Source organism: Syngnathus acus, chromosome 6 (assembly GCF_901709675.1).
Source record: "Syngnathus acus chromosome 6, fSynAcu1.2, whole genome shotgun sequence".
In the NCBI taxonomy this organism is placed as follows: domain Eukaryota; kingdom Metazoa; phylum Chordata; class Actinopteri; order Syngnathiformes; family Syngnathidae; genus Syngnathus; species Syngnathus acus.
The window spans coordinates 96561-116904 of record NC_051092.1 but is presented as its reverse complement, the minus strand read 5'-3'; the positions used below and the strand labels follow the sequence as shown (position 1 = coordinate 116904).

Genomic DNA, 20344 nt, shown 5'->3' with positions numbered 1-20344 from the left:
GTAGCCGTGTAAAATGCGCTTCATGAATAAAGTGCAACAGTTGTGGTTTGTCACAGCCGCACAAATCTTGACTTTTTGCACCCCTAAATTTTGGCATTTGTGGGTGTGTTTTTTTTTTGCCCTAAGGAAGTCAAGTGTGGATCCGTGGCTGATTGTACGCAATCATTGGATGGGGCGTTGCCATGGAAACCGGGGTCACATGCGTGGGTTTCCTGTACAGCCATCATCATCACCACCGGAGGAAGAAGCCGAGGATGGTGATGATGCTGCACGGCCCAAAGAGGCGTTTTCTCGAGCCCAAAGAGCATCTTTGACAGCATTTTGACGTCTTTATTATTTGTGTGCGTGTGTGTGTGCGCCATTGTTGTCGAGCCCTCGAGCCTTTCTCGACGTCCTGCTCGTCACGCCCCAGGAATGAGTATAGAAATCCCCGCGGGGCTGACGGAGCTGTTGCAGAGCTTTACCGTTGAAGTGCTGAGGAGCCAGCCGGGGGACCTGCTCGACTTCGCCCTGCAGTACTTCACTCGCCTCAAGGACCGCGAGAGCAGCCGCAGTCGCCGCCGGGCGCCGCTCGGCCGAGACGGCAACGACGAGGATGGCGGGGAGCCGCACCGAGCTCACGGTGGTAAGGCGGTCAATTTCCTCGACGAGGCTATGCAGATCGACTCGGAGAACGGAGAAGACCAAAACGACGACGATGAGGACGACGAGGAGTTTCAAGGTAAGGTGCTCGCTCGCTCGCTCGCTCGCTCGCTCTCTCCATCCATCCATCGCCTGCTACCCCAATGCACGCATCGCATCTCATCGCACGCTCCGACTCCATCAAATGCTCCCTCCGTCTTTCTCGTGCACATCTTGAGAATGTGGCCAAAGATTGCACATTTGCAATCAGCGAGTAGGCCTCATGCGGGCCTGTATGGTTGGCTGCCTGCGTGATGTTGCACAATGGGGGCCGCGCGCACACACACACACACACACACATACGTGCTGTCTTGAAAATATCAAAAGCTGGTAGACACTATTAGCCTCAAGACTGGGGTTGTTTTTACAGCTCGCTTTGAACGCCATCAGGTGGAGGATGTAGCGTAGCGACGTTAGCTCGCTCAGTGGCCCTAATGTCCTCTGCAAGAAGGGCAACAAAAGAAAAGTCAATCAACATGATGTAGCATTTACAGACACAAGTTTTCATGCTATCTATCGTCGCTGTCCGGCGAACCCTCTCGTGTCCAAATATGGTCAAATGGACTTTTCCCCCCACAAATCGAAGCTATTGGTCAGTCTCCACCTTTTTAAGCAATTGTAGCCAGTTGAAAGCGCCGAAATTGGCTTGAAAACAAACGCAGACTGCCAAACGGCGGTGCTCTTGAACGCAACTTAGGTTTGGGACAGCGGGGTGGCAAAACTACTTCCGTTTCCTCATTTTGCGAAGCTGTGTGGCGCCTCAGTCGGACACGCTCGCGGGAAAGCGAGCGCACGGAAGCCAAGATAGAAAAAGTTGCAGCTCCCCGGCCGGGGAGGTCGCCGCCGCAGCTGGGGAGACCGCTCGGGGTGCGCCTTCGTCGGACGCGCTTGAGCGAGGGGGCGCGCGGAGGCGTACCGACGGACGTAAGACGCCGGGCGGGCGGGCGGGCACACTTGGGCGAGCGCCGGGCGGCCGGCCGGGCGTCCCTTTGCATTCATATCCACGAGAAAAAGCTGTCCCCGTTGTGCGTGTGACGTTGTGATTGAAAGGCGTTTTACGTTCACGTGATGGCGGTGGCACGCTCGTGGCTCGTTTGTCGTCGTTTCTGCAGCGAGCCAGTTGAGGGCCGTTGTGCGTTGTGTTCTCCGTCATTGAAATTGGACTGAAGGAGGGAGGCGCGCATCCTCCTCATCGAAGTCGCTGTACCCGGCTGAATTTTCCTAATGAGGTCAAGCTCGAAAAAGCACGCTCGCACGCACGCACTAACACACGACGCTGGCTGCTGCGGACCGACGTCATTCGGCGACAAGAAAAGAAAAGCTCTCGATTCACTCCAACGTGTGTTTTTTGTCTTCTTCTCTTTCGTCAGCGCCCATAATAAACAGATTCATCAGGAGAGCATCAGGTGAGTGAGGTGTTACCTCTTCAACCACTCTCCATTTCCCAATACGTACGTAGCCTATTTGACGCGTGACGTCTGTTCAACGAGATGTCTCCACATGCGCCAATGATCTTGGTCAGAATTCGGAATACACGACTGCAAGTAAGTACGTTTGTGTCGTCTGTTGCCTCGAGGCTTAAAGCGGCACGGCGTACCTGAGCGGCGTTAGCGCTTTGTGAATTTTTGATGGCAAACTTCGCTTCCCGGTCAAGCTCCAAATGCGTCCGTAGAACCAAGTTGAGTCTTGCCCTTTTGTCGTGCAGTGTGCGCCGAAGCCTTCAATCCCGATGAAGACGACGAGGATAAAGAGCCACGGGTAATCAGATGAGTCGTTACGTTCTCTTTTTTTGGAACAGCGCAGGTGGTCTCATCCAAACAAACAGGGTTTGTTTGTTTTTCTTTCAGTTTAGGAGCTGGGGTGTTTTTGGTGGGTGCACTAGTTGGTTTTGAAACGTTCTTTCCTCCCCATTTTACGTCCCTTTGCTGCCGTAAGTGTTGCTTTGATTGCAATGGACTCATCAGTGCCCGCTTTGAACGCACGCGCAGGTGGCCCACCCCAAAACGGACGAGCAGCGACAGAGACTACAGGAAGCGTGTCGGGACATTCTTCTCTTCAAGAACTTGGAGCCCGTGAGTACATTATTTGTGAGACGCACGGGCAACGGAACCCCGCGAGGGGCAGTTTCCATTCAAGCCGCCAAGAAGACGGACGGGATTGTTTTTGCCACGTGCAGGAAGAGATGTCCCAGGTGTTGGATGCCATGTTTGAGAAGTTCTGCACCCAAGGCCAACGCATTATTGAGCAGGATGGCGACGGGGACAACTTCTATGTGATTGAAAGGTAAGGTGACACGGGCGACCGAGCGCATGGAGCCATTGGGCGACAGTAACGGCCGCCGCGTTTGTTCACATAATGGCCGACGCCTTGCCGGGCTAAGCGACATTAGCGTGGATGTCAGAGCAAAAAGGCGTGCGCACGGCATTGGGATGTTCAACCCGGCTAGCTTGAGGCTAACGTGTGCTGTGAAACGCCACGCGTGGGCGGGCTCACTGAATGGTCAGCCCGGCTAACTTGAGGCTAACGTGTGCTGTGAAACGCCACGCGTGGGCGGGCTCACTGAATGGTCAGCCCGGCTAGCTTGAGGCTAACGTGTGCTGTGAAACGCCACGCGTGGGCGGGCTCACTGAATGTTCAGCCCGGCTAGCTTGAGGCTAACGTGAGCTGTGAAACGCCACGGGCGGGCTCACTGCGTGTTCAGCCCGGCTAGCTTGAGGCTAACGTGTGCTGTGAAACGCCACGGGCGGGCTCACTGCATGTTCAGCCCGGCTAGCTTGAGGCTAACATAGGCTGTGAAACGCCATGGGCGGGTTCACTGAAATTAGCGCGGGCCTATGGCAGCCGCGAGTGCGCAAACGCTACGCGACCATGCTCACAGACACACCGCGCATTCTTCTCTCGCGTGTCTCTGATCTTTTGCCCGCCTTCCTCAGGGGGACCTTCGGCATTTTCGTCAAAGCGGACGGCGGCGACAAGCCGGTGGGTTGCTACGACAACCGCGGCAGCTTTGGAGAACTGGCGCTGATGTACAACACGCCGAGGGCAGCCACCATCGTCGCCAACTCGCCCGGGGCCCTCTGGTGCCTCGTGAGTGACAAAGAGACGATATTGAAGCATGATTTGAATTGAATGGATTTGCCACAGGAGGCAGTAATGTGCCGTCAGGAGTTGCACATGAATAAGCAAAAACTCTGATGGCGGCGGCGGCGGCGCTCGCTGTTGTTATGTTGTTGTTGTTTTTTTCTTCCCCAGGATCGTCTGACGTTCCGCAGGATCATCGTGAAGAACAACGCCAAGAAGCGAAGGTTGTACGAGGCCTTCATTGAAACGCTTCCGCTGCTCACGTCACTGGAGGTCACTCCTTTTTTCCTTTGTCTTTTGTTTCCCCTGACATTGGAAAACCACGTCAAGGTTTTCTTTTTTCAGCTCTCCGAGAGGATGAAGGTGGTGGACGTGATCTCGACTAAAGTGTACCGTGACGCGCAGCAGATTATCGCACAGGTGACGTATATTCAGTGTAATGCAGCCATCGTTTTTTCTTCAATAAGTCATGAGAATGAATAAAAGGCAGTAGTCACACCTCCATTCTTTTTTTAAAGAATCTCCTTAATTAACAGCTTCGACCAAATTAGGATCCCCAAACAATTTGCCATTTCAAAGTCATCTGAATGCAGATGATATAATTAAAGCAGAACAGCGCCATCAATGCACGTAATAATCCAAGCTCAAACTGAAGCGCACAGTTCCAATGTACTACTTTCCCGTTGGACTGGGCTCTGGTGCCATCTTGTGGCATCTCGGGGCTTTTCAAAAATAACACCAAAAAATGTGAAGTTGTGATTTATTTAGCTGAGGATGAGGTACCGCAAGAACGATGCAAAGGTGAAATATGGCGATTTGTTTTTGTCGACTTGCTCCACAAATGACCTGGCCCATCTTTGTTTTGTCGGCAGGGGGAATTGGCAGATTGTTTCTACATTGTGGAGTCCGGCCAAGTTCGGATCACCATGAAGAGGAGCAGGGTGAGTGAGCAAATCTTTATGCAAGGAATGACTGTGGCAAAAAGCTGCGTTTCGGACGGCCGAGCCAGAGCTCGAGCGGTGGAAGGAAGATTCCACCGCAAGCGTGTTGCCTCCGCTCCCGTCGAGTCACGCGGTGCGTGCGCTTGCCTGTCCGCAGACGAAAAAGGAGCCGGACGACGAGGAAGTGGAAATCGCCACGTGCTCCCGGGGCCAATACTTCGGGGAGTTGGCGCTGGTCACCAACAAGCCCAGAGCTGCGTCCGCCTATGCCGTGGGCAGCGTCAAATGCTTGGGTGAGTGGCCGTGAGTGTGCCTGCCTGCCGGCTGGCTGGCTGCCTGCCTGCCGCCTGCCACGTGACCCGACTCGTCTTCTTGCCAGCGATGGACGTGAAAGCTTTTGAGCGTCTCCTGGGCCCGTGCATGGACATCATGAAAAGGAACATCGCCAACTACGAGGAGCAGCTCCTCATGCTGTTTGGAAGTCGCAGCGAGATGGAGCAGCGCTGCGCCTGAGAGCGACGGAACGGCCGGCTTCTCGGTAAAGGGGAAAAAAAAGACGGCGGCGGCGTTCCAGGCGAGACCGTCGCAACGAGACGTATTTTGCGGTAAAGCGACGTAGGCCAAAGCGGAGTCGCTCCGAGCTCCTTTTCCGTCCGACGGATCGCCCTTTGCGTGTACATTTGTCCCGTGTTGGTGTCCCGTGTTTGTCGGCGTATCGGCTCAAAAGACGCCTTTTGCCCGGGACGGAACGTCCGCGCGCCTCGGCATTTTTACAGAGCGTTTGTGCCCGGCCGGCAGCCGACTACTCTTCTGTTGCAAACAAAGAAAAAAAGCAAACAAAAGAGCAGATAGTTTTCTAAGCCTTACCAACACAGTGTTGTCCAATTTAATCATCATACTACGTACCTTTCATTGCTTAGGTGTGTCATAGTACGTGGTGACATTGAATTGTTTGAAATTTTAGTCATACTCATATTTTGGCTGTGTCAGCAAAGCATCTTTTACCATGACGCTTAATGTCTACCTCGACCGACCGCTCAAACCATTTTCACGTTTGTTTTCCAATGAACGTGGTGGGAATAAGGGACGCTTTGTGCATGTGCTCAGCCCCAAATCAATTTCTAAAACAACCTTTCTTTTCATGCCTCGTGCGCCCACTTTTCTTTTCTTCAACCCAAATCAATTGTGCCATTACTGTATGCTGTACACTTTTCATGTCAATAAAAAACACTTTTTGTATCAACTCGTTCAGTGTGTTCTCCCAGAGCACATTCATTCTTTGGAGATGAAGGGTTAGGGTTACAGAGAAATATGAAAAGAAAAAAAGAATCCAGCAACAACAAAAATGGAACTGCCCCAAAAATGACAATACCGATTGAAAAGAAATCACGAATCTCTAGCAAAAGTGGAGAAAAGACAAACATTTACAAAACCTGACAAACATTGGGCAAAGCAAGGAACAACAACTGACGAAATCTGACTAAAATGACCAAACAGACAGAAGTAACCAATCGTGACAAAAATCCAAACCCTCAAAATTAATCAATCCAACAGAAGATTTACAAATATCAGTCCCAACAACTGACACATGGGGGAAACGCTGAAAAATATCCGCCAAATCTCTGACTACGACGTAAAGAAAACAGGCAAAAACGGGGGCGAAAAAAGGACCAAACATTTAACAAATAATGTACATAAAATTGACGAAACACCTCCAAAAACCGTAAAAAGAAACAAATAAATAAAAAGGATCTCGCGTGATTTCCACACCGATCCACCGACCGAGACCGTATAGTGCAGTATACTGTATGTGATTCCTCGTCTTACGGTATTGAACTTTACAAACGTACGTCCATTGCATCCCTTAAGAAGTGAACAGGCATGCAGTACTGTAGCGTACGTGGGTACTTGCTACATTGCTGATAAAAAAAAGGGAAAAAAAAAAAAGGGGGGGGGGGGGAACAACAACTCGGTATTGTTCATGTTGCCAATCGGCTGTTTGTGGGCGGAAACAGGCGTGGACTTTTGTCCAATGAGATGACGCTCAACAAACTCTACCCCGCCCTTGATGTTTTTCCTCAATCGCAGCGTCCAATAGATTCAAGGCGTCTAAGTGATTGACACTCTCATCATCCAACAGGACGTCTCTAACTGAGAACCTCCCCGAGCACTCGCGTGAATACCAGAGAGTTTCTTGATGGCGACACGACTGGTAAGTATTTGCCTACTTTTCTGTCTCCCCCTTGAAGAAATAAAGCTCTAAAGTGTTTTGCTAACGGTAGAAATGCTTACATCGCGCGTTTGCGTCACCGCCGGGAGCCGTTATTGAGGTTGTCAAACGATTGTTGAGCGTCGAACGGCAGGTTGACCGACCGAGCGACGGTGTTGCCCCCCCCCCCCCCCCCCCCCCCCCCCCCCCCCCCCCCCCCAGCGCTTCTCCCGCTGCCTCCCTCGCTTGGCTTGTTTTTGTCGCTGACGACGTTCCAGATGTGGCGAATGATTTCATTGAGTCGGTTCGATCCGCTTGACACGGCGTGTCTCGACCGTCCCGATGTCATTCATTGGTAAGTGGGCCAGCCAGCCAGCCAGTCAGCCAGCGAGGTTGCGTCATGCCTCAACTTGTTGACATTCTTTTGTTTACAGTGGAAAGGCAGCAAAAAAGGGGGAGACACCCCCACTTTTCTTTTATCCGGCGATACCCAAATACTTTTTTGTAAAAGTAATTGAACAGCATTCGGGGTTAGGCTGTGAAAAGTGGCGTTTGACGAGTGTTGAAATGGCACTTTGGCAGCTGTTTGTCGTCAAGGCGGCGCAGTTGGGAATGAATGAGCAGTGGTGCGCATGCGCGAGAACCCTCGCAAGTTTATAAACAAGGCCTGCGCGCAGAGCGTCACGTGATCACCGCATACCTGTGGGGAGACAAAGAACGCAACCGCAGCACTCCATACAACCGGATTTTATGTGACGTTTGCAGCGCATTTGACTCAATCCCGCAATTGTCTATTTACAGGCCACAATAGAAGTGGCAGCCTGCAAAACAACAACAACAAAACAATGCGCCAAAGTCGTGAATATTCCAGAAAAATATATTCCAGGAAAAAAAATTCAAATCCCGACATACATCATCTTCTCCAAAATATCCATCTTTCTTTTCCAAAGTATAGCGCTTTACTAACAGATAACTTTTTGTGTGTAAAATTCGAGACGCTTAATGAATGATTTCAACCTAAAACGTGTCAATGTTGACTTTATTTCTCATCGTATAAGCAAAGTAAAAAAATGTTCTATTGGACATGGGACTTTAATTTCATTCATTTCGGTGTCAATCTTGAAAACATCAAACTTTTTATCTGAAGATATTTGACTAAAATAAAACGTATCGTGAAAATCGAGAGGGAGATTTTGACTTTTTTCGTTTGAAAGCGCCTTTCGACCGGTAAGAATGGTCAACGGCACGGCGTTCGCCGAAGCACACTTGTTGAGCAAACAACACTCTGAGACGTTTTTCTCGACCTTTTCTACTTTCACGTGTTGTTGATCAAACAGCACTCTGAGACGTTTTTCTCGACCTTTTCTACTTTCACCTGTTTTCGCGGGACCCGAAGCAGGTCACGTGACGACGGAATCCGAGCCAGTTTGTCCAACCAGTCTCCCTCGTCGGAGAGGAATCCAGACAGCTATGGACGAGATGTACGATCCGCTCAAGTGCAACGAGGAGCCGCCGTCCTCGCCCGGCTGCCGCATGGACTACGGTAACCGAGACGCCGAATCCTAAACCGGATGATAAGCGGGCGGCTGACGGTGTCGCACGTGCAGACGACATGCCGGAGCTGCAGGCGGTGGACGAGGACGGCGGGTCGCCGGGCTTGTTCCGGGTGGGCGCCGGCGTGTCGCACCAGGAGACGCCGCCCCCCACCAACTGGCTGGCCGAGCTGGCCAACATCGCCACCGGTCCGCAGAGCCCGCTGCTCAAAGGCGCTCCCTATAGGAGGTTGGCACTTTGCTTTATCTTTCTGCTATTTTTGCGCCGCTTATTTGTATCGCCTGCGTCCGTCAGATTGTGCACGCACGCACGCACAGTAGCAAACTTGCTGTCCTTTCTTGTTCGTCTTGTTTTGGGCCTCTTGGCAAACTGCGATTGTCCTTCCACTGCAGAGTGGTCAAGTTCGCTGGCGCCGTCTAGCGGTGGGCGTCGGAACGGCACTGGTTTTTGGGGCCAGTCACGTTAGCTCTCGTGAGCTAGCACACGCGTAGCCAACAAAGTGTCCGTCGGGACCGAGGAAACGCTTCCAACTCGTTGACTTTGTCGCGTCCTTTCCTCCAACGGCAGATCCTCTCCGGTCCACATCTTTGGCAGCAGCAACAGTTTACATTCCTACGCCCGTCCTCCTCTGGCCAGCAGCGCGCCCAACCCCTCCAGAGGTCACCTGCGGGAGCGCCGGCGTGCGCGGGTAACGCTCCGAGGCTCACGGCCGCCCGCCGCGCGTGACTTTGTCTGATTGCGGCGCTGGTGGCGACAGGCCAGCAGCGAGTCGGAGTCGGGCGTTTTCTCCGTGTCGTCGTCTTTCTCCGATGACGAGGACATGGCCTGGTCTCATTCGTGGCCCTCCACCGCCTGGCACTGCTTCCTCAAAGGTCGGTGGAAGGTTTGATCGTTTTGATGCCTAATTTGATGGTTTTGTCTGTTGTTTTGTCAGTTTTCCAAGTCAGCATTTCCTCCTTGCTTTGTGTTGCAGGAACGCGCCTTCGTTTCCATCGCGGTCCTAACGTGGAGTGGCAGGAGGCCGAGGAGCTCGGCGATTCTGACGAAGATTCCGACGAGGAGAGCGTGATGCCGTCTTCCTCCTCCTCCTCCTCACTCAAGGTGGGTCGCCGCCGTTGACCGCTAGGGGGCGGCAATCTGCTAATCACAAGGATGCCGCTTCCGCCGTTTCAGAGATTTGGCTCGGACGGCTTGAAGCTGGTCGGCCACGAAGAGACCTTGTCTTACGGCCAGGCGGTTCTAAAACTCACCTTTGACCCCGGCTCCCCCGACGACGGCCTTTTAAGCGCCGAATGCCGACTGGACCATCCCTTTTTTGTCAGGAGTAAAGGTACGGGAACCGCCCGGGCCATTTGAGCGAGCAGGAGCCTCCATTGATTGGTGCCGCGTCGGCGCTCAGGGTGGGCCTCCTTTTACCCGAGCCTTACCGTGGTGCATCATGGGATCCCTTGCTACGAGATGCAGCTGGGCGACACGTGCCTGCCGCCCAACCACCCCGACGCCATCAACTGTGACGATTCGGTGGTCTTTGACACATTTAGAAGGTACGAACGGCCCGAGTTTCTTTGCGTCTTGTCAAAAGGTCGGGGACGCGCGCTAAAGTCTCTTTGGTTCCGTTGAACGGGAGGGAAGTCGGCCGTTGAAAGGCCCCGAGATGACCGCACGGTTTCACCAGAGGGCGCCGTCCTAATTTAAACGGGCAATGGGCCCGAGCGAGAACAAAGAAAATCCAAGGCACGTGGCCAAATGCACATGTGCTGGCCATTTTGATGATTTTCTTCTGTGCGCGCACGCGCCTTGGATGTTGACGAACCGGCTCCACCAAACACAATCCCCGTTGCGTCGGCACTTTTCAGCTACGACTTCACCCCGCTGGACTCGTCGGCCGTCTACGTCCTGAGCAGCATGGCCCGGCAGCGGCGGACCTCGCTGCCCGGCGGCGGCGGTGGCGCCGCCAGCCCCGAGCGCGACGCGGCCGAACGCTCGGCCGAACGCTCGGCCTCCCCGCGGCCGGCGGGCCCGGGCAGGTCGGCCCGGGGCCAAGGGGCCGCCACGCCCACCAAATGCAAGCGGCCCATGAACGCCTTCATGCTCTTCGCCAAAAAGTACCGGGTGGAGTACACGCAGATGTATCCGGGCAAAGACAACAGGTGAAAAGTTGGCGGGAGGGCGGGCAAATATGGCAGACAACAAAGTGTGAGCGTGAGCTCTCCCTCGCAGAGCCATCAGCGTCATCCTGGGCGACAGGTGGAAGAAGATGAGGAGCGAGGAGCGCCGCTCGTACACCGTGGAGGCCAAGGCCTTGGCCGAGGAGCAGAAGCGCCTCAACCCCGACTGCTGGAAGCGCAAAAGGAGCAACTCGGTGAGCAAATTGGCTCGCCCCAGCGTGAGCACGCCGTGCCACTTGATGGTGTGACGCGGCGCTGTCCCGACCCGAGCAGGGATCCCAGCAGACCTAAGGCCGCCAATCCATCCACGGAGACAGGGCAGGCGCTCCCGGACCCACCGGCCCGAACCGCCGCCCTCCCGTCTTGGCGAGGACGCTCATCTCTGCCTGCCCGCCTGCCTTTGTGCGAGCGGAAGGAGGAGGGACGGCGGAATGCGTGCGTCTCTTTTCTTACTCTCCCACTAATGCAGATGGACCTCGTGTTCCTCTTCCGCTTGGAACGAACCCACTTCAAACGGAAAGGAGGCGGCAGCGCCGAGCCATACGCGCGCGCGCTTCTGCGGAATGAAAGACAACACGTCTGTTTGGAGCGGGGGCATCACGACGACCTTTCTCGCTCGGAGCGTTGCGCTATCCCCTCAGTTTATTGCCGAGAAATGCAAAGCCTTTGTAGAAATCTGTCCGGAGCCGACGGTTTCCACTCAAGTCACTGAGCACCGCTTGGGTCCCGTGGCACTTTATATCCCGCCAGACGCCAACGTGTAACCTTGAACCTTTGTGGCCGACGGCCGCCTTCTCGCTTTCGGGTCGCAATAATGTCCATCATGTACAGGTTTCGCAGCCCGCAAATTGCACACCGTATCTTTGTATCATATGATAAATGCGTTTTTGTCAAACTTGCACGGTCTCTCTGGTGTGTTTTGTGCTTTGTCAGCATTTTGTGACTGCACACCGGACCAACTAATGAATACGATTGACGAGAGCGAATAGGAGGGTGGAAACGTGCCGGATCCGCCATGTTCCAAGCACTCAACTGCCGTTCCCGTTGCCACAGGCAGAGGGCGCAAGCAGCTCGACTCCCCTGCCACCTCCTAGCTTGGCGCGGCGCGTCATCCAAGCGAAACGACTGGACTGCATGAAGATCCGCGCCGTGCGTCAATCGCTCGCCACTCCAACATTGCAAGGACAACATGGCGCTTTGTGCGCGCCTCTTGAAATAGCATCAACAGCCCCGCATGCTGGCAGGCAGGCCTCTCAAGTCCAATGATAAGGGAAGCACGGCGCTCCCGAATGAGACCGCTCGATGGACTATTTCGGGCGCTGCCTCTCAACGCAAAGGCCGGCTGATACTTTGCTCATTGCCGTTCCCAGATAAAGCAGCAGTCATTCGCGCCTCGAGACAATTTTGAAAGCCGTGAGGAATTCAGCCATGCGACCAACTCGGGCCCAGAAGCTCGATCTCGACTGTGAGGACCGTACGATCTCAGCTTGCACTTGCATTACTTGCAGGGTCTTTTGGCCGAATTTGGGCAATTGTTGCCTCCTTTCTCCAATGGTGGGCGGGTCTGGAATTCCAGCAGCGCGAGCGAGGTTAATTAGGCGGGCGGGCGGGCGGGCCGCATTTCCCCATTGTGTGCAACCGCGCTGCAAAGTCCGTTGAGCGTCTGCGCTGCCCTCCTCGTGATCAAACACGCAGACTGTTTCGGCCCAATCAATGACGTTGGCATTTTGCAAATTCATTTATCCAACCGTGCGCCAACGCCGCGAGCGGGCTGCTTCCTCGACCTTTGCGCTCATTCAAATCCTTCAGACGTGATCACTGCAGCGGATCGATCGGTTCATCTGGCTGTGATGCGGAAATAAAAAAAATGTTTTATATAACATATAATATGACAAAATACTGGGAAATAATGATCATCCAACCTAACGAGGACAAGAGCAAACGGTCGGATGGATGGATGGACGGATATATGGATGAATTGACGAATGGATGACGTAGAACCAAGTCAGGCACTGTGAACATTTGACGTGTTGTCGGTCCACCCGGCCGCTAGAGGGCGTAAGCTCATATTAGCTTACAATCACAGCCAGAGCAATTTTTAACAGGAAATGACACACCAGCCACTTTGCCTGCTAACCTGTTGCAGGTTTTCTCTTTTTTGGTATCCTCGTCACTTTTCCTCTTCCAGCCCTTTGAGTGTCCATACGAGTAAGTTGAGACATTTTCCATCTTTTGCAGACACTATCTTATGGGGAAAATATGAAACCAAATCTGCATTTGGCAAAACGAGTCAAGGAAGTTGCTTCCGGCCGGCACTGGTAGAGGGACAAACCTTAAATTAGGCCGCTGGGACAAAGTGCCGCTCTTTCTTTTTTTCAATGCAAGACGTCCTCAATCGAACGGCGGCGAGGTCGGAGGATCCCTTTGCGAGCAAACGCGGCCCGGCAATCACGAAAATGGATTCGTCAAACAAGTGGATTTTTCTTTCCAAAAGTAGAGCTTGTTGAGTGCGTCTGGCCTCAGAATATCAGAAGATGACACAAACCCAAAGGCAACCGAATAACAAAAACGCTCGCACGTGCAGTGCAAAAATAGAGGTGAGAAGAGCGACGCGCGGGGGGGGCCTGCAGCCGCTCATTAGCAGCCGGGCGAGCGCCCGAGGTGAGAGGACGCCCGGCAGCCGCGGCAATTTCAAATTTCAGCACCACTGACTAAATTCTTGCAAAATCTGCCTTGAAAAAAACAAACAAAAGTCATGTGCAGACGGTGGCAGCTAGCCAGGAATTGATCACAGTATTGAATTGCGATCAGTAGCTCAGTCCCCGCTCCTCATTTTCGGGAAGCGGCAAACGACACCGCCGTGGTCAGGTTACGGCAGGCGTGTTTGTCGCCTTTGTTCTGGCGGAGGGGAGAAGAGAGAAGAAGCCGTCCATCTTTTTGGCTTTGCACCAGATGCAAGTGAGGGACAAAGACTTATTTGTTTGTTGCCACCACGTCGGAGGAGTCCAACACTCGACGTATTTCGATCCCAACTCACGGAAAGGTGAATTCTTTTGATATCTGTATGTGACTCAAATGAAATGAGAGTTTGACTTTTGCAATTTAGTCAGAGCCACTTGCCATACTTTCTCTCCGGCAAGCTCAATCGCCTCCCCCGCATCGGGCGCATTTTCACGGTGCCGGCCGCGATCATATAAGAAGAGGCCTCCGCTCGGCGTTTGGAAAGAAACGGACCACCTGCTACAGATTGCCAGCCAAATCAAGTGCTGCATGGGGAATTTGTCTGCCTACGTGCTGCGAGGAACAGGGAGGGAGGTGACTGGGAAGCGGCTCCACGTGGTGGCTTGGAAACCACGCTCAAACTTGCCTGCATAAACAATCCGAGGTGGCGAAAGCGCCGTCATCTGCGTGTCGTCTGCGTGTCGAGGCCTGCGTGCCGTGGTCGCGTGCCGCCGCGTGTCATCTGCGCGTGCCGTCGTCTTGTGGACAAACTTGAAGAAAGTGTAGGAGTGACTTTTGCAGCCTCTCCAACACGACGCCTCGCCGTTGTGCCGACAGATGGCCCGATCTGGGGCCGGTCCGAGCCGCTCATCTCTGGCGCCCGCCGAGACTATTAGACTGCGTACTACGTTCGAGTAGCGGGCTCGCGTTCTTTCCTCTTTGTTGTTTTTTTGCAAGGAGGCGCTAAAAGAGAGCTTGAAGACGACGCGTGCGTCCCGTTTGGCTCGCTGTCAATTTGCCACCAAAGAAAATTCAATCATCGTCCGGCCGAGGCTGAGAAATCATAGTGGCTTTGTGGCGTGGAACCAAAATGTAATCAGTTTGTTAAATGGCGCGAACCGGCGCTCAGCAGCCCGTCCGTCCGAGTCGGGCCGCCTCGTCCTACGCACGCACGCACGCACGCACCTTGGCACAATTTCACTTCCACATCTGTGGTCTGCACGCATTGGGCGGATGTCTGCGTGTAACAAGCGTGACGCCATGGCTGATTAGCACGGCAGCGCTTTTGCACTCCTCCACTCAACTTGGTGGTGAACATCCACCGCTAGAGCAAGGTCAAAAAAGAAGCCGCCACGTCGTCGCCAGCCGGCAAGGACCGTATTTGTCCCAGGTCCCGGATGAAAAGGCACCGTCTCAACGAACGGCTGGCTCTCTTTTGGGACGGGCACACCGCCAGCTTAGACCAGTAGCTTAGGTGCTAACGTAGCGAGCTGCGTGTTGTCCACGTGTTGTCAACGTCGCCGCTCGTCATACGCGTCACGCTCCTCTCTTAGGCTTTCCTTCCACTCCAGAACCCCCGTGCCAAAGGTACACCTGCTCGCCTTTGTGAAGATGCGCAGACAGGCGCCACCTGTCAGCGCAAAGGCGGCGGCCCCTTAGCGCCGACGGGAGCCACCTGGCTAACCTGCTGCCTGATTGACGGGACGGAGAAGAGATGAAGAGAAAGGCACAAAGGCCATGCAGCAAAGGGATGGTCTCGAGGAGCCTCGCCTTTGGGCTTCAGAACCAAAAGAGCCGTGCCTCCAATCGCGAGTCCTCTCGGCCCTTTTCAGCAGGGGACTCCAACGTGTCGCTCTCCGGGCCCAGAACATTGAGCCGGCGAGAGAGAGAGAAACGACCTTGACGCTGGCTGAAGCAAAACAGCTTAATTGGCTGCCCTCCCTCATTTGCCATGTTTGCAAAGATGAAAGCATTTGTCTAAGAAAAGCAGCTGTACATTTTCCAGGAAGCGCAATTCCCAAGGGGAAAGCAGACATCTAACGATGGCCGAGCGTGCTGCACGTGCGAGTATCTGTGCGCGATGCGACGCGAGTGTTGCGTTCCCACGCCTCGCCTGACACCGATCGCACAGGCAGATGTGGCGGCCGTGACAGGAAGTCGACCACTTCTGAGAACATGTGAGGGGGGGGGGGGGGGGTCCACTGTGCAGCAGCGGTGTGCTGAAGCACTCGCTGCCTTTCTCAACTCTAATGTTGGTTTCATAACATTGGATTATTTTGGGCCAATCCAACCCCGGCCTCTTTGATTCAAATAACGCCTCTTTTGTGCCTCTTGTGTTCAAAGAACGTACCCGGGCCGGGCTGTTTTCAGGCCTGTCGAGGCCTACCGATGCAGGGAGACTAACAAACGGCAGATTCCAAGGGAGAGGGGATGAAAATGGAGAGCCTCGTGAAAGAGACGGACGGCGTCGGCCGATTTTCCCATCAAAGGGGAGTGCGGGGAGGACAAAGAGAAAAGGGGTCGGGAATTGAACCCTGTGGGACAGCCAATGATCCAGATGAATTTAGATTGTTGAGAATGAAAATTGCAAAAAGCCAAAGCGTCTTTCGTATGGGCGAAGGCCAACTCTCTTTTGCAGGCTATTGTGAAGAAGAGGAAGGCCGTGCATCCATTCTCATCCACGCGTCAGTATTTGGACTCGGTTCCGTGCATGCCGTCAGCGGCTCGGACACCCGTTTTTGCTCATGTCCCGCTACACGAAAAGGAAATAGGTCCAGTGGGGGAAGCGCAAGGGGTTAAAGCCATTACGGCGGACCAATCGGGAAGGGGGGTGCACTGCAAACCTCCGCAGTAAAAGAGAGAGACAGAGCAGGAGCGCGAGGGAGGGAGGGAGGGAGAGAGGTGGAGATAGCGGGAGCGCCATGCCGATCCAGAGAGGATGAGGAGTATTGGCAAAGTCGGGCGCCTGGATGGATGAGCAGAGGGGAAAGGCACCACGGAGCGTCTCCTGAACTGCTGCTGGCTTACTGCGGCCGACCTCCATCGCGTTTAGTCGCCACGGTGAGCTCGTCCGCGTTTGTTTGGACCGGGAACCCACGAGTCATTCGCGTCTCGGAACGACGTCAAAAGTGGGCCGGCGCGCAGGGCAGCGCAGCGCCTTTGCGTATTTCACCTCGCGTAACTTCTCGAATGCGTCAATGTAATCTGGAGAGCGGCGGATTTCAAAGCAAGGCTTGTATATGTGTGGAGAAAATGAATTGAGTTGCTCAATGAAGAAGCGATCAGCGGTCCGGATTGCGGGTTCCCGACCGCTGGCTGTGCTGTCTGCCCCGAAGTCAGCCCGCCCAGCGTGACATCGCTCGCATGCAAGCTCGTCTGTCAGCAGTGGTTGTCGTGCGCGCCGCGCCGTGTCCGCGTGACAAGTTTCCCGAGGAATCGCGCTGCCCCCGTAAGGCTCTTGGCCAGCCCACCCGCCTGCATGGCGGGCTGGCTGACTGGACGACATCACGACAAACCGCGCAGTGTGACACATCCGCGCATGATTTGTGCGGCAAAAATGAGACGGCGGCGCAATTACGTTTGCATGCATGAAAGTGTGCAGGAGGAAGACGGCGGGCGAGACGTCGTCAGAGCCTCTCCTCAATTCTTGTGTATTTCTTTCCGGCAACACATCACATCCCCCGCTCGCACCTCCGCCTCCGAGCTCCTGGCTGATCCATTGACGCTGCCTTTCTCTCCCCTTCAGGTCGCCCGGCTGAAGACGCAGGATTGAAGGACGGAGAGGAAAATGCCCTTGGCTCTGAACTTCCCTCCGACCGATCCCTCCGCCCTCAGCCGCCGCCCCCGCAGATCCTAGATTTTGCTGTCGCCAATGTCACGCCGCGCCGAGCGGAGCCTCCGCTAATCTACTCAGCTCGCTCGCGCAATCTGCCGTCGTTGAGGGGAGGGAGGGAGGGAGGGAGGGAGATCGGGAGCATGCTGAGGGGCCGGCGGCAGACCTGCCTCGCGCCGCGCCGCGCTACATGCGCCAGTCCGGCACCACTGGAGTCCAGCGTGCGGATTGGAGTGGCGGCCTGCTCGCCCGCCCGCTCGCTCCCTTAGTGCTCCCGAGCACCGATGCCGGAGGCTGACTGACGAACGGACGGACCCAATCTCGGAATGCGAGCTCCCAACATGAGCCGGGCGACTGACAAGCGAAGCAAAAAGGTGAGGCGCTTCTGAGCGCACACTATCGGCCGCTCGGAAAGGACTTGCGCTTCAGCAAAAGCTCCGGAAGGAAAAGCAAAAATGTTTGGACGTGATGCTGAAGCCGACAGCTCCCGCTCCTGATTCCACCGGCCCGCTGCTCAGATAGTGCTGGAGGCAGGCACAAGGGTAAACGTTTTGCCATGCATTTTTCCGTGTCAAAATACCTTTCGTCTCATCTTGACTTTCATTCCACTCATCTCCAGCAGAGCTAAGCTGTGGTGGCCTCGAGTGTTGCATGGCGTTGTGTTCCTATGACTTGACAGCATGACACGCGGCCGGCCGAGATCCGGGGCATGCGCGCGCGCCCGCCCGCCCGCGCCAAGCATTTTTCTACTTGTACCCTTCTCGCATGTGCAGCACACACCGCTGAGCTGGTCATATCATTTCCTCAAGCTCAAGGACGTGTTGAGGGGGGCTACGTGCTAACACGGCGCGTGCGTGCGTGCGTGCGTGCGTGCGTGCGTGCGTGCGCGCTGACTTACTTTTGCCACTTTGAACGAGCAGCGACGCAAGCGTACGCCAATACACCATCCATCCGTCTGTGCTTTGTCGCTCGCTGTGACAGGAGAATGCATATCATCCCCTGGCCCAAGGAAGAAAGCACCATGAGCAGCAACGTGACCGTCACGGACGACGGCGAGCCCCTGGGCCGCAGCGCCAGCCCGCCGCCCCCCGGGTCCGACGGCTTCCCCGGGGGCTTCCGGGCGTCCGTCGCCTCTTTCCTGGCGCTGGAGATGCTGCTGGGCCTGAGCTCCAACCTGACGGTGCTGGCCCTCTACTGCGCCAAGTCCAACCTGATCAGCTCGGTCAGCAACATGGTGACCGTCAACCTCCACGTGGTGGACGCGCTGGTGTGCCTCTGCTGCATCCCCCTCACGGCGGCGGCGGTCCTGCTCTCGGTGGAGGGCGACGCCGGCCTGCTGTGCCGCTTCCACGAGGCCTGCGTGTCCTTCGCCAGCGTGGCCACGGCCGCCAACGTGCTGGCCATCACGCTGGACCGCTACGACATCTCGGTCAAGCCGGCCAACCGCGTGCTGACCGTGCGCCGGGCCCTGGCGCTCATGGCCGCCGTTTGGCTGCTGTCCTTTGTCAGCTTCCTGGTTCCCTTTGCAGAGGCGGCCTTCTTTCGACTCCACCAGGAGGCGTCCTCCCAACTGGGCCTCTACTACCACCTGTTGGCTCAGATTCCCATCTTCTTCTTCACCGCCGTGGTCATGCTCATCACCTACTGGAAAATCCTGCAGGCGCTCAACATTCGCATCGGCACGCGCTTCCACGCCTCGCAGAAGAAGAAGGCCCGGCGGCCAAAGGAGCGTCCCTCCGTGACGCCGCAGCGGGAGGCCGCCGCTGCCGCCGCCTCCCAGAGCAGCGGCGGCGCGCTGGGCATGCGCACGTCCGTCTCGGTCATCATCGCCTTGCGCAGGGCGGTCAAGCGCCACCGTGAGAGACGGGAGCGGCAGAAGCGGGTCTTCAGGATGTCCCTGCTGATCGTGTCCACCTTCCTGCTGTGCTGGACGCCCATCACGGTGCTCAACACGCTCATCCTCAGCCTGGGCCCCAGCGAGCTGACGGTCAAGTTGCGACTGGGCTTCTTGGTCATGGCGTACGGGACCACCGTCTTTCACCCGCTGCTCTACGCCTTCACCAGGCAGAAGTTCCAGAAGGTCCTGAGGAGCAAGATGAAGAAGAGGGTGGTGTCCATCATCGAGGCCGACCCCACCCCCAACAACGCCGTCATCCACAATTCCTGGATCGATCCCAAGCGGAACAAAAAGGTGACCTTCCAGGACAAGGACGCCCGGCAGAAACGTCTGCCTCCGGAGGACGTGGAGTCCAAATGACGCCCACCCTGTTCGTCCCGAGCCCCGGCGCCCTTTGTAAATATCGCGCGGTAGGATCCATCATCGAGGAGCGCCGACAGCCGCGGCTTTCCGCAGTCTGCTGTTGCTACCGTTGGTATTGCATGGCTTTTTGGAACTTCCAGCGCATACGTGATACATGTCGAAGCTAGCCAAGGAAGTAGGAAGCGTTTCCCCCTCCTCCCATCGACTACATTTCTTCCAATAATAAATGGGCTCTCTACTCACCTAAAGCGGGAGGACGTTTGCTGCCAGGCCTCGACAAAGATGAAAAAGCTTCAGGTCTGACCGTTGGCTAATAGCCAATGGAAACGCGGGGTCGAGCGTAGCCCGTCTCGGCTCTGTCAGCCCTCGGGGCCGGCTCGGATCCAAGGGCCGGAGACCACGCGCTCTTGCGTACGTGCACACCGAAGGCCGAACGTGGCCGATGAGCTCATTCCATCTTGCCAGATGGCTTTCAGTGAGCGGCGGGGTCTTCAGCATCAAGCGCTCGCAGATGCGCTGCGCGTGTGCGCTGCGCGTTTGCGCGCTTGCATTCCTTTTTAGTCAGCTGGTTCAGAGCGAGGCCCTCGGCACCCGCCGCACGCCACTCGAGATACAGCAACGCGGTCGATAACGGCGACGGCGTCGCAGTGAACCTCACTTTCATCACTCGAGTAAGGTCAACTTTGCAGGATGATTGGAGACCAAAACACTGCCATGGACTTTACTATTCAATTCTTATTCCATATCTGGCCCGAAGGATTGTTCCGCCTCTGAAGCTCTTATTAGCCTCGAGCCGACGCACGTGTGCTGTAGACTGACGTGATCCAAAGACATTTGAGGCCCACGCTAAAAACCTCAAGAAAAATAAAAGCGTGATTTCAAGCGTTTAGCCTTTTT

General features: G+C 55.2%; 3 protein-coding genes across 9 annotated transcripts; all 3 read left to right on the top strand.

Annotated features, from left to right (window-relative positions):
• The first annotated feature begins 196 nt into the window (after positions 1-196).
• On the top strand, positions 197-5948 carry LOC119124193 (cAMP-dependent protein kinase type II-beta regulatory subunit). Its single transcript, XM_037253903.1, has 11 exons — positions 197-721; positions 2052-2087; positions 2387-2439; positions 2670-2753; positions 2858-2964; positions 3615-3768; positions 3934-4035; positions 4108-4182; positions 4635-4703; positions 4861-4996; positions 5083-5948. The coding sequence occupies exons 1-11, from the start codon at positions 415-417 to the stop codon at positions 5214-5216; spliced, it is 1257 nt and encodes a 418-aa protein (XP_037109798.1). The 5' UTR covers positions 197-414; the 3' UTR covers positions 5217-5948.
• Positions 5949-6828: 880 nt separating this feature from the next.
• On the top strand, positions 6829-13013 carry hbp1 (HMG-box transcription factor 1). 6 transcript variants are annotated; one of them, XR_005098214.1, is made up of 12 exons: positions 6898-6919; positions 8309-8455; positions 8520-8694; positions 9034-9154; positions 9224-9338; positions 9440-9567; positions 9640-9796; positions 9866-10010; positions 10323-10616; positions 10687-10828; positions 10908-11069; positions 12977-13013. XR_005098214.1 is itself a non-coding variant. In XM_037253887.1 (11 exons), exons 2-11 carry the CDS (start codon positions 8383-8385, stop codon positions 10923-10925), a joined length of 1368 nt encoding a protein of 455 aa, XP_037109782.1. In that variant the 5' UTR covers positions 6829-6915; positions 8312-8382; the 3' UTR covers positions 10926-11533. The 6 variants fall into 6 exon arrangements, 5 of the variants coding, with proteins under 5 accessions (XP_037109782.1, XP_037109781.1, XP_037109780.1 ...); XM_037253887.1 differs by lacking the exon at positions 12977-13013 and having other exon boundaries at positions 6829-6915; positions 8312-8455; positions 10908-11533; XM_037253886.1 differs by lacking the exon at positions 12977-13013 and having other exon boundaries at positions 6832-6915; positions 10908-11533.
• On the top strand, positions 12638-20329 carry LOC119124191 (G-protein coupled receptor 22-like). 2 transcript variants are annotated; one of them, XM_037253895.1, is made up of 3 exons: positions 12638-12842; positions 17101-17729; positions 18169-20329. In XM_037253895.1, the coding sequence occupies exon 3, from the start codon at positions 18173-18175 to the stop codon at positions 19442-19444; it is 1272 nt and encodes a 423-aa protein (XP_037109790.1). In that variant the 5' UTR covers positions 12638-12842; positions 17101-17729; positions 18169-18172; the 3' UTR covers positions 19445-20329. The 2 variants fall into 2 exon arrangements, with proteins under 2 accessions (XP_037109790.1, XP_037109789.1); XM_037253894.1 differs by lacking the exon at positions 12638-12842 and adding an exon at positions 16242-16415.
• Positions 20330-20344: the final 15 nt, after the last annotated feature.

What these genes read in the sequence shown, in the direction of transcription:
- LOC119124191 (XM_037253895.1), top strand. Translation starts at nt 18,173, where the DNA reads ATGCATATCATCCCCTGGCCCAAGGAAGAAAGCACCATGAGCAGCAAC.
- hbp1 (XM_037253883.1), top strand. An exon ending in CGGCTGCCGCATGGACTACG is followed by an intron (nt 8,456 to 8,519) that starts GTAACCGAGACG and finishes TCGCACGTGCAG; the next exon opens with ACGACATGCCGGAGCTGCAG. An exon ending in GTCTTTGACACATTTAGAAG is followed by an intron (nt 10,011 to 10,322) that starts GTACGAACGGCC and finishes GGCACTTTTCAG; the next exon opens with CTACGACTTCACCCCGCTGG.
- LOC119124193 (XM_037253903.1), top strand. Translation starts at nt 415, where the DNA reads ATGAGTATAGAAATCCCCGCGGGGCTGACGGAGCTGTTGCAGAGCTTT. An exon ending in GGACGACGAGGAGTTTCAAG is followed by an intron (nt 722 to 2,051) that starts GTAAGGTGCTCG and finishes CTCTTTCGTCAG; the next exon opens with CGCCCATAATAAACAGATTC. An exon ending in TCTTCAAGAACTTGGAGCCC is followed by an intron (nt 2,754 to 2,857) that starts GTGAGTACATTA and finishes TGCCACGTGCAG; the next exon opens with GAAGAGATGTCCCAGGTGTT.